The sequence below is a fragment of the Pristis pectinata genome, chromosome 17 (assembly GCF_009764475.1).
Source record: "Pristis pectinata isolate sPriPec2 chromosome 17, sPriPec2.1.pri, whole genome shotgun sequence".
Lineage (NCBI taxonomy): Eukaryota > Metazoa > Chordata > Chondrichthyes > Rhinopristiformes > Pristidae > Pristis > Pristis pectinata.
Genome location: NC_067421.1, coordinates 32,174,725 through 32,190,551, shown reverse-complemented (window position 1 = coordinate 32,190,551; position 15,827 = coordinate 32,174,725). Strand labels below are relative to the sequence as shown.

Sequence of the window (15,827 nt, the reverse complement as noted above, 5' to 3'; positions counted from 1 at the left end):
ATGAGGTTGCCACCTGTTTTAAGACCACTATCATCCCAGTACCCAAGAAGAACAAGGTAACATGCCTTAATGACTACTGACCAGTGGCTCTGACATCCACCATCATGAAGTGCTTCGAGAGGCTGGTCATGGCACACATCAACTCCAGCCTCCCAGACAACCTCGACCCACTGAAATTTGCCTACCGTCAAAACAGGTCTACAGTGGATGCTATCTCCCTGGCCCTACACTCTTCTCTGGAGCATCTGGACAATAAAGACACCTACATTAGACTATTGTTTATTGACTACAGCTCCACCTTCAATGCTGTAGTGCTAAGCGAACTCATCACCAAACTCCGAGACCTGGGACTCAACGCCTCCCTCCGCAACTGGATCCTTGAGTTTCTGACCAACAGACCACATCAGTGAGGATCGCAGCAACATCTCCAGCACGATTATTCTCAACGTTGGTGTCCCACAAGCCTGCGTCCTCAGCTCTCTACTCTACTCCCTATATACTCATGACTGCGTGGCCAGATTCTGCTCTAACTATATCTACAAGTTTGCAGATGATACCACCGTAGTAGGCCGTATCTCAAATAATGAGTCGGAGTACAGGAAGGAGATAGAGAGCTTAGAGACACGGTGTCATGACAACAACCTTTCCCTCAATGTTAGCAGAAGAAAAGAGCTGGTCATTTACTTCAGGAAAGGGGACGGTGTACATGCACCTGTCTACATCAATGGTACTGAGGATGAGACAGTTGAAAGCTTCAAGTTCCTTGGAATGAACATCACCAATCGCCTGTCCTGGTCCGATCACGTAGACGCCACGGCCAAGAAAGCTCACCAGCCCCTCTACTTCCTCAGGAGGCTAAAGAAATTTGGCATATACCCTTTGATACTCATCAACTTTTATCGATGCACCATAGAAAGCATCCTATATGGATGCATCATAGCTTGGTATGGCAACTGCTCTGTCCAGGACTGCAAGAAACTGCAGGGAGTTGTGGACACAGCCCAGCACAGAAAACAGCCATCCTTCCATGGACTCTGTCTACACCTCTCGCTGCCTTGGTGAAGCAGCCAGCATAATCAAAGACCCCACCCACCCGGGTCACTGTCTCTTCTCCCATCAGGTAGAAAACACAGGAGCCTGAGGACACATACCACCAGGCTTGAGGACAGCTTCTATTCCACTGTTACAAGACTATTGAATGGTTCCCTTATATGATGAGGTGGACTCTTGACCTCACAATCTACCTTATGACCTTGTACCTTATTGTCTACCTGCAATGCATTTCCCTATAGCTGTGACACTTTGCTCTGTATTCTGTCAATTTTACCTGTACTACCTCAAAGCACTGTGTAATGAATTGATCTGTACGAACAGTATGCAAGACAAGTTTTTCCACTGTACCTCGGTACAAGTGACAATAATAAACCAATACCAATACCTTGAATTTAAAATTTCCATCCTCAAGTTCAAATCCATTCATTACTTTACCATATCATGCCCTCTCTCCATAAACCTCTCCAGCCCTGGAGCCTTCTGAGATCTCTTATCCTCACCTAATTCCCAAACACATCCTTGATTTGCACTGTTTCATCGCTGCTTGATGTATTTTCAGCTGCAAGCCCTGCTCTGGAATTTCTTGACTAAAACTCACTAATCTCTACTTTTCTCACCTTTGAGATGTTCCTTTCAATACAACTCTTTGACTGAGCTTTTGGTCTTTCTGTGCTAAAATATCCTATGATGCTGGAGGAACTCAGCAGGCCAAGCAGCATCTGTTTTCCATGGATGCTGCCTGGCCTGCTGAGTTCCTCCAGTATCATAGTGTTTTTCCTCTAGATATTCCAACATCTGCAGTCCTTTGTTTCTCTAAAATATCCTTGCGGCTATTGTTTAGTGACGCTCCTGTAAAATATTACTGGTGCCTTATAAATGCAGGTTGTCATTGATTTTTCATGTAATGGCTGAGCGAATGCTCAAATTTTAGAAAAAGTTGCAATTGATTACAAATAACATTAAATATAGCACAAATAAGCTTGCAGCTTGAATTGTATTGCAGCAGAATTTCCACAGAACAACAGAGGGATTAAATTCTACTTAGTTCTATAATGAACATTGTACCAGCTGGATATTTCTGGAACATCAAGGGCATTACTTGGTCGTATATTTGGATACGTGAAATCATTCAAAAATTGATGATATATCAAAATATCAGTTCATTGACCATGTAACTATCACATGTCAGTTACACAAATAGTTAAAGATTAACATTTCAGGCATGTGCAATTTGTCAGTTCTATAAATTCTAGGAGTGGGATGCAGTTAACCTTCAAATGATGCATTGCATAAATTCTGATTCTGTATGCTGCTAATGCCACCCAAACCACACATAATGACTCCAGTATAACTCAGTTTGTGAGCAGATTTTGAAAAAGTGGTGGGGGGAACTGCAGGAAATACTCAGCAGTTCAGCATCTGTGATCAAACAAAGTTAACATTTCAGAACAGTGACCTTTCAACAGTGAAAAGAAATCATGCACTGTTTTCTAGCTCAACATGCAAAGGATGATTTTTTTTACAGCAAGATTAAATCTGCCTACAGTATACCGAATCCCCATAGGTTCAAAGAAACAATTAGTGTAGCTAGACAGAAACCATAAACCAGTATCAGGATGTATACAGAATCTGTCACAAAGGTGATTTATATAACTAGTACATTCCACTTGAAAAGTTGCAAACCCTATTTTTTTGCCACTCTGGAATTTCACCCATTTTTGACCGTCAATCTACTTCAGGAAAAAAGTTTTGGGTGGGATGGCCAAGACAAATGAACAATTGGACCCTATGCTGTGTCATCCTTCCCCAACTCAAAAGCCAGGAAGGCCAAAAGTATTACATCTGGTAAGACATCTGCTTCAGATAGAAAAGCTTACACTGACCAAGGAGTAAATCTTGGGTCCAACTTGTTTAGGGATTCAGCATAAACTGGTTAAATACTGAAACAACATCAGTTTTCTATTCTGATGAAAGCTCATCAATCTGCAACCATATCTCTTTCCATGGATGTTGAACCATTTGCCATTTCCAGCCTTTTTGGTTTGTCAATCACTTCTTTCCAGAGTGGAATTCACTACAAAGCTGTTGCACTCACACTCTATTTTTGTGTACCCGAAAACAATACAAAAAATATATTCACTGTTTGGTTTGAAGATTAACCATGGTTTTAGTTACAGAAATGGTAAGTGCTCATATCTGTAAATTCTTCCACAATGCCAATACTTCAAGAAAAAAAAATCATTTTATGTATTTGAAGAAATCATGTTCTAATAGCTAAAAACAACAGTTGATCCTTTTCTTAAAAAAAGTATCCTCAGATATGTGAAACTCAGGCCAGATTTGAAATAGATGCTGAAGATTCAAACAGCCTCTTTTAGCCAAAGACGGTAGTCAGAGAAGGAGATGAAAGAGATGAATAAATTTAAGGCTTGAGGCAAAGGTGATGATTTTGGAGACTTTAGCACATCCAAGACTGGACTCGAGTCTCACAGCTCAGAGGTGGTGGATAAATCATATGATGTTTAAAACATACACATTAGCATTTTAAATGTAGAGCCTGGCATTGGGTCTTTGGGTGACATCAGCTGCGGGCAACATGCAGACAAGGGAAGGGGAAGGTTTGAACTGCAGAGCTTTGGTGGATTGTTTTGGTAACATCGAACAAGTGGGAAGATAAACTATTGCTGGAAATAATCAGGCTATGACCAGATGATTAAAAGCAAGGGGTGTCTTACTGAAGTAGTTAAAAGAAACTTTGAAGAACAATGGGTGTCAAAGCTTACAGAGGGGCAAACACAGATAATGATAATGTATCACTAACACAAGGACTTTTGTTTTGGTTTGAATTTTTGGTACTGTGGTTGGGACAGATTGGAGAGAAGTAAAAAAATGCATTCAAGGTCATGAATTCAGGAAGCATCACTATACTCAAAGAATGGAAATGAAATAAAGCTTGGAGATACAGTAATAGTTTTCCAGGACATAGAGATGAAAAGGGAGTTACTTGGGGGAAGATGCAGTATCAATATCCGAGATATACATCAGTTAGCATAGGGTCAGGGAAGAAGCTGGATGATCAAAAGTTTAGTAAAATAGTCTGAAGAGGACAAAAGCTGGGCATCATGGATAATGGGGATTCAGAGAGAACTGGGAGATAGAAGAGAAATTAGAGTGGGATATGGCATGCGGGTGATAAGCAGCAGAGACAGTTGAACAAACGATGCTAGTCTCAGTGACATTGAAGTCTGCAAGTACTTTTCACTTCTTCATGGTAAGGATGGAAGAAATGAAACCTCAAACTACCGTCACTCCCAACCAAAAATACATATTAGCTTCCTAGACCCAAATAGATAAATAACCAAGACAATGTCACCTGTGTCATTTGACTTTTTTTATATATATGAAAGTACACAGCATATAACAAAAGTTTTGCCAGCAGACCAGCTCCTAAATCATTGAAATGCCATGAGAATCATTTGTTCCCCACCTGGTGTATGGTATAGTACAAAGGAGGCCAATACTGTTGGCACAAGCTATTGGATATCGAGCACAAAGAGAAACAACTGATGTCATGGTCTCGCCAAAGGCCTCCTGAACCTGTTCTACCATCCCACCACATGTCAGTTCTTCAATCCTGAGAAGAGAAAATAGTTAAATAAGACTAAAGATAATTTTAAATATTGATATGTATTGGCTAACAAGATTTCACAGAAATTTATAGCATAACAATGAAGCCAGTTTTCCAAATGTTTCCATGCCATCCAAAAAAATGATCTAGCCTAATCTCACTTTCTTTTTCTTGGCCTGTCACCTTGTAGGTTAAAGCATTTCAAATGCCTACCCAAGTACTTTTCAAAAACAGAACAAGAGTTCCACCTGAAAATATTTAGGCTGCTGGTTCTATAGTCACTAGCCTCTGGTTGAAAACATTTCCCCTCAACATCTGTCTCAATCTTACACTAATTGTTACAAATCCCTATTCCCTGGTTATTTACTTGCCAAGGAAGAAGGGCTTCTGAGTCATTCCATTTAGGATCCCCAATTAGATCCTCCTTTAGCATCCTCTGTTCCAAAGAGAACTCAGCCTAGCTAATCTTTCCTCATGACTAAAATTCACAAATTCCTGCCTATATCATCTTAAATCTCTTCTGTTCCCTCTCTTATATCTACTATCCTGCTACTTTCAGCGGTTTATGGTCATGCTTTTCCACTCCATCTCTCCTGCCTTTTTAGCCCCCCTAACTGCATCACCAGATAATTCCCCAGATTAAGTTTTATCAGTTTTCCACCCAGTCCACTGATACCTTCCTGCAATCCACAACATTTTTCTTATCAATTACACAGCTATGTGTTATCTTCTGCAAACTTCTAAAATCATGGCCCTTATATCTAATTAATTAGAATAAAAGGACCCAACCACTGGAGCCCTACAGAGCCCCACTATGAAGCCTTCCAGTCAAAATTACCCATTAACTATCATCTTTTGTTTCCTGCCACTTAGTAGTTTTAAATCCAAATAGTCAATTTCTTTGGATTCATGTGCTTTTAAACTTTTTTTGAGCAATCTGCCACATTAAAACCCTTAATAACATGCATGTTGACTAAATCAAATTTATTCTTTTCATCGACTTCACCTGGTTAACTCCATGTTGGTCACTGAACAAATTTTGTTAAATGTCTTATGAATAATACTTATTTTTGTAAATTATTAATGGAAAAAATTCTGCAAAATAGTATTAATTTCCCAGCAGCAAGGTTAGATTAACTGGCCTGTAATTACTTCATCTATCCCTTTACAACTTCTCCCCTACTTATGAAAAACATTAAAAATTTAATATTGCCTCATTGCAATCCTGTAGGAAATAGGTTAGTACCACAGAGCCATCCAGCATTTTAATCAACATCTAGACCTCATTAAGATATGATAACTTTTGATCAGGAAAATGCTCTAAATGGAATCTAATGCATTGGATTGGACTGGGGAATAAAGAGAAATCTAATCACTTTGTTGGCAATGTGCCCACCTCGGACAATTATGGAGCAGCAAAATTGACATTTAATTGGGAGATTCTCCCTACATTTGACAGTGGCCATATGATGCCTGATAGTGCATAGAGCAAAGAAGATCGAAGAAAGGAGGTGAAAATGTGTACACAATTCACAATAACCGTGATATCAGTGAAGCAGCTTCAGTCCACATGCCACTGGCCCTAAATCAGTGCCAAAGCCAACTGGTATGAAAAGAAATCAATACTGATGCATTGTGGCTTGCTCTTCTGTAGTTGGGGTTGAGCCCTTTACTGGAACAAACAGAAAGACAAGTTCCATTCATCTAAATTAGCACTCCCCACAATAAGTATAAAATAGCTTTTGTTTTTGTTTAGAAAGGGATAGTTGTTCAGCAGCAAAAAAACAAAATGCCAGAGGAACTCAGTGGGTCAGGCAGCCTCTGAGGAGGGAAACGGACAGTTGACATTTTGGGTCGAGACCCTTCAACTGGTCCAGATGAAGGGTCTCAACTGGCAACGTCGACTGTCCATTTCCTTTCACAGATGCTACTTGACCCACTGAGTTCCTCCAGCATTGTTTTTCTTTGCTTCAAATTTTAGCATTTGTAGCCTCTTGCATTTCCATAATTGTTCAGTCCTTGGGCTTCATAAACTAAAAGGAGATGTCAATGTGCTGTGATGTCCCAAAAGCTTACTTTGTCACCATAGAGAATAAGCAGTTTCTTTTCATCTTTCATCTGGTCAACACCTTACCGTGGTCCACCTTGAAGGACAGTGGTTACAGGTCCCACCAGATGCGTGACACCACCGACGCGGACTGCTGCCGTCAGCAGTTCACGCATGTGTACAAGTGCTTGTTTCCTTGTGTTGCCACGCCGCCATCGGGTCTGAGCAGCTAAGAGAAAACTACTGCTTGACACCTAAATAAAACAAAGTCATAACTTTTGAAAGCTATTTATACAACTCTCAACAACAAAAAAATTATTATTAACGTTATATGAATCCTCTTGAAAGCAAAGATGATTTGTTAATTTAAAGTGACGACATTATATATGCACAGTACCAGGTTACATATTTGGAGGCAAAGTGAAAAATGAAGCAAATCTTCCATTAAATAATGCTTTATCCAATAGTTTGTCACAACTTCCAAAAATTGACCTTACAACAGCTTAGTAAGCCAAATTATAGTTATTACCTAAAATAATAAACTTGGAAATAAAGTATAGTTATCAAGAAAGATTAACACTTACAGCTTGGTCAGGATTGGTCCCAATGAAAGCGAAGAGTTGCCCAAGCAGCACACTATATGTTGGCTTGTCACGGCTATCCTCAATAGTTAAGGACTGAAGCAGAGTGAAGGAACTGCTCCGATGACTATTCCCATGGCGCCTCCTACAAGACAGAAAAATACTCAGACATCTACAGTCCAAAAGTAGCCTACTGATATTAAAATAGTGTGATTCTTAATGGGCAATGTGTTTCTACAAAAGATTTAAAACATCAAGGTCATCAAAAGTATGTACTTGTTGAACATTAATCAAAAAACTGCAAATGCTGGAAATCCAAACTAAAAATAAAAATACTGGAAATACTTAGCTGGTCAGGCAGGATCTGCATAGGGGGGAAAGAGTTAATTCTTCCAGTTTAAACTGGGCTTGGTTGAAAGAGTGCAAGACAAAAGACCAATGTCAGAGTGAGAGTGGATGGATAATTAAAATCACAGGCAATTGGAAGTTTAGGGTCACCCTTGCAGGCTGAACGGAGACACTGTGCAAAGCAGTCATTCAATCTGCATTTGACAATTCTCGCACAATGTCCATTGCCATTCACAAATGAAATGGTCAGTGCCTATATGCAAAATGACCAAGGCAAAATTTAGTCAGATAAGTGGCCAGTAACATCCATGGCACAAAAGTGCCAATCAATGACCATCCAGCAAGATAGTCTAACCTCCTACCCTCGACATTCAAGTCCCCCACCACCAACATCCTATGGGCCACCATTGACCAGAAACTGAACTGGACAAGCCACATAAATGCTTGTTATAAAAGTAAAATTAAAAAGTAAAATAATAAATAAAAAAGCAAGAGCAGAGGTTGGATAGCACATGGCCAGTGACTTGCTGCCTGACACTCCAAAACTCCACCATTTACAAAGCACATCTGGATGGAATACTTTGCTTTGATGGATGAATACAGCTCTAAGAACACTCAATAGAAGCTCAACAACCATCGAAAGCAGTTCTTTTGACTGGGACCCATCCACCATTCATTCCCTCCACCACTGACACACTGGCCGCAGCATGTACCATCTACATGCTCCAGTTACTGGCCTGGGATATTGCAAAAGCAGCCCCCAACCTGCAACCTCTACAACCATAAAGAAGGACAGCTGGTACATGGGAACATCACCAACTGCATGCTCCCCTCCAAATAGCATACTATTCTTCCTGTTACTTCCTTGCTGCTGGATTTTCTGCAATTCCCGAACAGTATTGTGTGTGTTCCCAAAAAGACTACAGCAGTTCAAGGTGATTCACCATCACAATCTCAAAGACAACTAGGATGCTGGCCTTGTCAGTGACACCCAATTCTCGAAAAACCAATTAACAAAAAAAAAGCTGATCAGAAATTGTTCAGGAAAATAAACTCAGCACAATTGCAACAATACTGAGAGTTACGATCAACTTATTCAAATTCACAATTTCTTTACCTCTGATTGGCTCGAGTGAATTCTAAATCCTCATTTGCAATCATTTCCAGGTCAGAGGGTGCTGACATACTGCGTAGGAAGACAGGTTGGCGAACAGTGTGAGAAATCACCTTGGTTTCAGAAGATGATTTGCATGCTGGTGGAATAAGCATGGATACGTCAGAAAAACAAAGATCAAATTCTTGCACAATTAATGCAATTTTTGTGCTTCTCAGCTGAAACAGTGCATCGTGCACCAATCTATTCTGTAGTTTTATTCTTAAGTTTCAAGTATACACCACTGCCAATGTTTCTCCTTCCAGCTGGAATAGTCAAAAGCTAAACACAGTGGGTAAAGGTAGTTTCTAACAGCAACATGGATTTGATTCTAATTGAACACTCCCGTGTAGTTCTTTTTCATGCCTAGTCCATGGGCCAATACCACACATCTAACAAGTGATATATAGCCACATAACTGGACATCAAATCTTATTCAATTTCAATTGTCCAATTCATAACAGAAGCAGCATCAACTCAAAGTATCTCAGATGTTTGTCATTTATTTTCCCCCTATTCTTAGGCATTTATGAATGTTTCAAGCTCAGGAACAATATCCCCACATTTTCCCATTGAATAGGAACATTTAAAACAAAACATTTATACCAGCATTAAACTGATGCCGTCTGTTTAGAATCAGAATCAGGTTTATTATCACTGACATATGTTGTGAAATTTGTTGTTTTATGGCAGCAGTACAATGCAAGGCAGACATGAAAATTACTACAAGTTACAAAAACAAATAGTGCAAAAGAGGAATAACAAGGTAGTGTTCACACTATGTACTAAATACAAAAACAGATTGACTGCACTACTCTACCTGCGCGCACCCCCCCCACCACATCTATTCAAATGTGAAACATTCTTTATCTCAGTTCCCCTCTCTTACTGCTTTCACACTGAAGACAATAGCATTTCATTCTCTCACCCCAAACTGCTTCATTTCTAATTTCATCTTGCGCTAAACCTCACCAGTAACAGCTCCAGCTGACACACTCGAATTCTCTATTCCTTTCACTGGGAATTAGCCACAATAACACCACCTGCTCATCTGTGGAAGAGCCTTTTTGATTCCCACATTGGCCTCATAAGTCACCCCAGAACATACTGAAAGCAAGTCATCCTCAATCCTAAAGTACGGTTTAAGGAGGAGGTGACCAAAAGCCCACAAAGTCCTACAGCTACTTTGACTGTAACTCATCGCACCCTACTTATTGTAACAACTCTATTATTTTTGCCACTTTCTCAGTCTTTATTTTATCTGTCCCATCAATACCACCTTCCTTTTTCCTCAACTGAAGATTTCATTTCATGGACGATGGAGCTCAAACTCTCTTTTCTGTTTCTGCACTTCATTTGCCTTTAATCATAACAGCATTCTTTCTGTCCTCACTTTCTGCCACACCAGCCTCTAATAACAACGGATCAGAGGTTGCATTTTACAATACCTATGATGCCCTCACCAAACACATCATTCCCTGTCAGCATTCTGCATTGATCTTTTTCACCAAGGCAACATGTCCACTTTTCAATCACCTCCAACACCAGCTCCACTTCTCATCATATCATCTAGTGCAAGGCAGGAGATGCAGCACCATCTTTTACCTCCTCCATATCCAGTCTCCAGGACCTTGATGCTCCATGATGGAATAGCAATTTGTTGATATTCCTTTCAACTTTGTGAACTCTGCTGGTCAAATCCAGGTTCCTCCAAACTGGTACAATAAAATGCAGACTGGGTGATTTCTTTTTGGAACACCAGTGCTAATCCACAAACTAAACTGCTTCTCGCAGCTAATCACTATAATTCTTGAACCCACTCCCATTTTGACTTTGCCCTCCTTGGCTTCACAAACTGTTCTAATGAAATTCATGGAACAACATTGTATCTTTAAATTAGGCATTTCATAGCCACTGGAACTTGACAATTATCTCAGCAATTTCAGATCATAACCATTTAATTTTGGGAAGTAACTATTGGTAATGGTTCTGCATTTGCCTTCCCCAAGCCCTTCCTGTTTCGCACTGGTTGTCCCATTGTTGATCCTTTCGCATTGCGCTGTCAGTCACTTTGTCATATTTTCTCTCCTCAGCCCTTTGTTCCCCACTTCTTTTGTACTTGATTAAAAACCTCATATCTGACAAAAGCTCATTGACCTGAAACAACTTCTCCCTCCACACCCGCTGCACTGATGACTTACAGCATTTTCTGTTTACGTTTCAGTACCTGGTGTATCGGCTGGGGTTCCCGAAATACTCCTCGTCAGACCAGACTGCGCTGCTATTGTAACATGCAACAATAGCTCAGCTCGGTTCATCAAGCTTTTAACCAAAGATTTTGTTTTTGATAAAGAATGTGAAGACTTCGGTGCCAAAGAATTCACCTCCTGACCAAATTTCTCTCTGCACAAAAACAAAGTTTTTTTAATTAGGGAGCAGATAAAAAACAAGCAGAATTAATAATTATATTCAAATTGAAATTTAGTCTCATGAATATGAAAACATGCAGTGACACCAGTCAAACAAATGAATGTCTCCAGGGTCATTTCTTCTTGTTACGGGCCAGCATCATAGTTTTTATCCAAACCCTAACCAGGACATTTGCAGGCTTGGTGTCATATTTGATCATGAGTCAAGTTTTGGCTTTGACATCTGTTCTATTAAGAAGGTCAGCTATTCCAACCACCTCAACATTGTCCAATTCTGCCCCACCTCAGCTCATCCACTGCTGAAATCTTCACCCGCAGCTTTGTTACTTCTAAACTTAATTATTCCAATGTGCTCTTGGCTGGCTTCCCTCATCCAATCATAACAAACCTGAGGTCATCCAAATTTTAATAAACCTGAGGCCATTACCTGCACTGTCTTGTTCACCCATCAAACACCCCCCTTACACATTTATATTGGTAAATTGGTTTATTATTGTCACATGTACCAAGATGCATTGAAAAACTTTGTTCTGGATGCCATCGATACAGATCATTTCATTATAACAGTGCATTGAGGTAGTACAAGGGAAAACAATAACAAAATGCAGAACAAAGGGTTACAGTTAGAGAAAGTGCAGTGCAAGCAGACAACAAGATGCAAGGTCATAAACAAGGTAGACTGTGAGATCAAGAGTCCATCTTATCGTTCAAGGGGACCATTCAATAGTCTTATAACAGTGGCATAGAAGCTGTCCTTGAGCTTGGTGGTATGTGCTTTCAGGCTTTTGTATCGATCTACACCAACTCCTAGATAAGCAAATCCTTAATTTTCATTATCATTTCAAATATCTCCATGATCTTGCCCTCTGTCGTCTCTAACTTTTTCCAATTCTACAGCCCTTAGAGATAGCTGCACTCCAATTCTAACACCCCAAAATTAATAATACCACTAGTTTTCAAGACTATGGTCTGAGATTCCCCCTCTACACCTCTCTCACCATCTTTCTTTCCCCTCTTGAGATGATCCTGAAACCTACCTCCATAACAAAACTAACCCTATGTCTCTTATGTGGCTCAACATCTTTTGCTTTTGATAATGCCCCTGTGGAATGCCTTGGAACGTCCTTCCAACGTTATAGGTGATATACATGGAAGGTGATATTAGTTTCAAAATCAGGTGGCAAGTTCACCTACAGAAGGCCACAAAATGAGCTCTCTGGCCTTCATACAAGATAAGGTAAAATAAGATATCTTTATTAGTCACATGTACATCGAAACACACAGTGAAAGGCATCTTTTGCGTCGAGTGTTCTGGGAGCAGCCCGCAAGTGTCGTCATGCTTTTGGCACCAACATAGCATGCCCACAATTTCCTAACCCGTATGTCTTTGGAACGTGGGAGGAAACTGGAGCACCTGGAGGAAACACACGCAGACACGGGGAGAACGTACAAACTCCTTACAGACGGTGGCGGAAACTGAACCCAGGTTGCTGGTGCTGTAATAGCGTTACACTAACCGCTACACTACTGTGCCTGTTACTACATAGAGAAATGTATATACGCTGATGCATAGAGTAGTGCACACTTTCTTTTTTTTAAGAAACAACCAAACCCTTCAGTTTCCAAAAATGCTTTTTAAGGTTCGTCAAGTGAAAACTAAACCAATACAATTCTCATCGGGAAGTTTACTTAGACCACAAGCTACAGAAAACACTAATGCTTTCAGTGCAAAAGTATTCTTTAAGTATTTGTTTTCTTTCTATCTCAACTCATTACTTCAAGTTGCCAATGCTTATTAGTTTTGTGGTTTCAGGATTCTGGCAGCCAATCAGCACCTTGAGTGGTCACTGCTCAGACGGCACAGTAGCATAGTGGTTAGCACAATGCTTTACAGCGCCAGCGACCTGGGTTCAAATCCAGCCACTGTCTGTAAGGAGCTTGTACGTTCTCCCCGTGTCTGTGTGGGTTTCCTCCGGGTGCTCCGGTTTCCTCCCACATTCCAAAGACGTACAGGTTAGGAAGTTATGGGCATGCTACATTGGCGCCGGAAGCGTGGCGACACTTGCGGGCTGCCCCCCAAAATCACTATTCAAAAGATGTATTTCACTGTGTGTTTTGATGTACATGTGACTAATAAAGATCTTATCTTATCTCAAGGAACATAGAGCATAGTGGTAGTGATCAGGTGACAGATGCCAGGCAATTCAACAGTGAAGGATATTGCACCCCTCCTAATTCACTTATTCACAAGCAGCAGAGCAATGAATGTCTTACCTTAACAAAAGGACAACATTCTCCAAATCATTACAGTCAAATGGCATCTCCTTCAGGGAGCACAGGAGTTCTAATTCCTTCATTTTACTCTGGAGAAAAACAATACTATTAAAAGTATATTTTAGGATCAATTCATCAATTTTTAACTAATGTGATTGACTGCTTGTATGTTACACAAGATCATTGCTTCCACAAGTTCATCATCAAGAATACCATTGATAAGAATTTCATTTTCATCTCACTCTGGGTTAGGGTTAGGGTAACAGAAGCTGATATGAGGTAAATACGTACATGAAAAATCTCATCTCTCAGATTGTGTGTTAAACAGAAGCAAAGTGGATGTGGATTTCATTGCACTATTTAAAGTCACTCTGCCATTCTGGTTAATATTCTTTACTCAAACATTATCCAAAATAATCTAGCTGTTCATACATGCTATTTGGTGTTATAGAATGGGTAGCCATTTTGTTTTTGAACACATAATAATGAAGTTTTAAAACCAATCCATTTTTGAAGGCAGACCAAAAGACAAAATCAGATATTCATTGAGATTTACATATCCAAGCCTTAAAATGCTTACTAATTTAAAAGTCTGATATGTTACCACATCTCCCAACAATCAAAGCAGCACACAGGACCACCAAGATGCCTTTCATCTCCCACAATGAGTCAGATGAAAACACAAATAGAAAATTCTGATAGTGATTAATTAGCAGATTGGATTAACTTCCTACTGACCAAAATGAAGACCCAACACTGAAAAGTCAGTAGGTTAGGTCTTAAGTCACAAACGATAGTTACTTTCATCATTTTATATTCATATACAAACCTCATTGAAGTGATAGTCATGGAAGAATGGTATATTGTTTTCCAGTTTTCCTTGCTGGCTATCTTCTATCTCACTCTGCCACTTCTGCTCAAGCTCCGCTACACTCTACAAGACAATGAAATAACAGTAATATTGGAATATCTTTAATACCTGAAATAAAAAAAATCTGGATACACATCCAGGAGGAGTGAGAAGTCTTTTCTCAGGAGGAATAAGGGTATTGCTATCAAGGTGAGACACTGAATATAAACTCAATTTTTCATTTGTACAGTGGAACTGGATCAAAAGAAAGGTAATTGAACACTTCTCCGCTGTTTAATACTACTATCACCGAAAAAAGTTGAAAAAGTTGTTATTAAATTGCAATATTAATGGACTTCCATCACAGACAAAATTCTTGTTCACAAATGATCTTATCTGAATTCATATTTAGGAAGGTATGAGGGAACAAATGAAGATTCCTATTTATCTATTTCCTCTAGATCCTCCACTTCATACTCCTTTCCCAAAACTATCAATGTCTCCATTCTAAAACCACCAAAAACCAGCATACAATGTTCTTTTCTGTCCCCAACAATACCTGAAGTTGCCTCTCCATAGCATTAAGTTTTTTGAACGTTTCCCCCATTATTTTACACAGAAGGTCATATTCTTCTACATGCTCTTCTCGATATTGGAAATTAATCAGAGACTGCAGCGCATCAATCAGATTCAAATGCTTGATCACACATGACACTACCATTTCTTCCATCACATCAGGCTGAATCACTTCCCTGCAATCAAAGAGGTAAAAACGTCAGTAGGGAGAGAGTAATCACTTAAAAAAGTGAAAAGTACTGGAATAATTTCAAGATGGATAATTAAAATTCTAGGTATTCCATAAGTGGTGTCTCAATCCAAAAAACAACCTATCAAACAATGCTCTTACATAAGCACAGCTTACTGACAGCCTAATACAATGACCCTGATCCTTTATCAGCACATGGTCAGCAATATTTAACAAAGTTATCATATTCAGCAATACATAATCACAGGAATTTGCAACAGGTTATTAAGAAAGAGAATGAGACTGATTTATGGAACTTGTAACTTGAAAGATGGGCTTCCAGCTCTTAAGGTCAAGGTGTAATGTAAGAGAAGAGGGGCACTGTGCAGAAAGATTTATTAATACACCTTATCAAGTTGTTACCTTTATAACAATAGAAATTTTGTTGTTACTTCTGTCAAAATGAACATCTCACTAGGTACCCTGCATGGTGTAACACTGATCATGTAAAACCACAAAAATCCCAGCTTTGATCACCAGCCTTTGCTAACTAATCTGTTCTGGGGCAATAATACATTTGCTATTGTGGCCTTTCTGACCTTGGATGGGGGTGGAGGGTGGAGAAGATGGGAAGGACATTTTCTTGATTGTTATTCCTTAACAGTTGCTAGAAAGTATACAAATGTGTGGATGTCAGTAAAGAACAAATTCAGGCTCAA

General features: G+C 39.6%; 1 protein-coding gene across 5 annotated transcripts in view; it reads right to left on the bottom strand.

Moving 5' to 3' along the window:
- The window catches only part of LOC127579642 (probable E3 ubiquitin-protein ligase HECTD4), a 219,125-nt gene that overhangs the window by 92,402 nt on the left and 110,896 nt on the right, over nucleotides 1-15,827 (bottom strand). For all 5 annotated transcript variants that reach the window (XM_052032551.1, XM_052032555.1, XM_052032553.1 and 2 more), the window contains exons 26-33: nucleotides 14,923-15,115; nucleotides 14,343-14,447; nucleotides 13,514-13,602; nucleotides 11,038-11,213; nucleotides 8,775-8,910; nucleotides 7,313-7,454; nucleotides 6,816-6,982; nucleotides 4,541-4,687 (exon numbers count right to left, since the gene is read on the bottom strand). In XM_052032551.1, coding sequence (XP_051888511.1) covers nucleotides 4,541-4,687; nucleotides 6,816-6,982; nucleotides 7,313-7,454; nucleotides 8,775-8,910; nucleotides 11,038-11,213; nucleotides 13,514-13,602; nucleotides 14,343-14,447; nucleotides 14,923-15,115 — 1,155 coding nt within the window. The remainder of the gene's footprint in view (nucleotides 1-4,540; nucleotides 4,688-6,815; nucleotides 6,983-7,312; nucleotides 7,455-8,774; nucleotides 8,911-11,037; nucleotides 11,214-13,513; nucleotides 13,603-14,342; nucleotides 14,448-14,922; nucleotides 15,116-15,827) is intronic.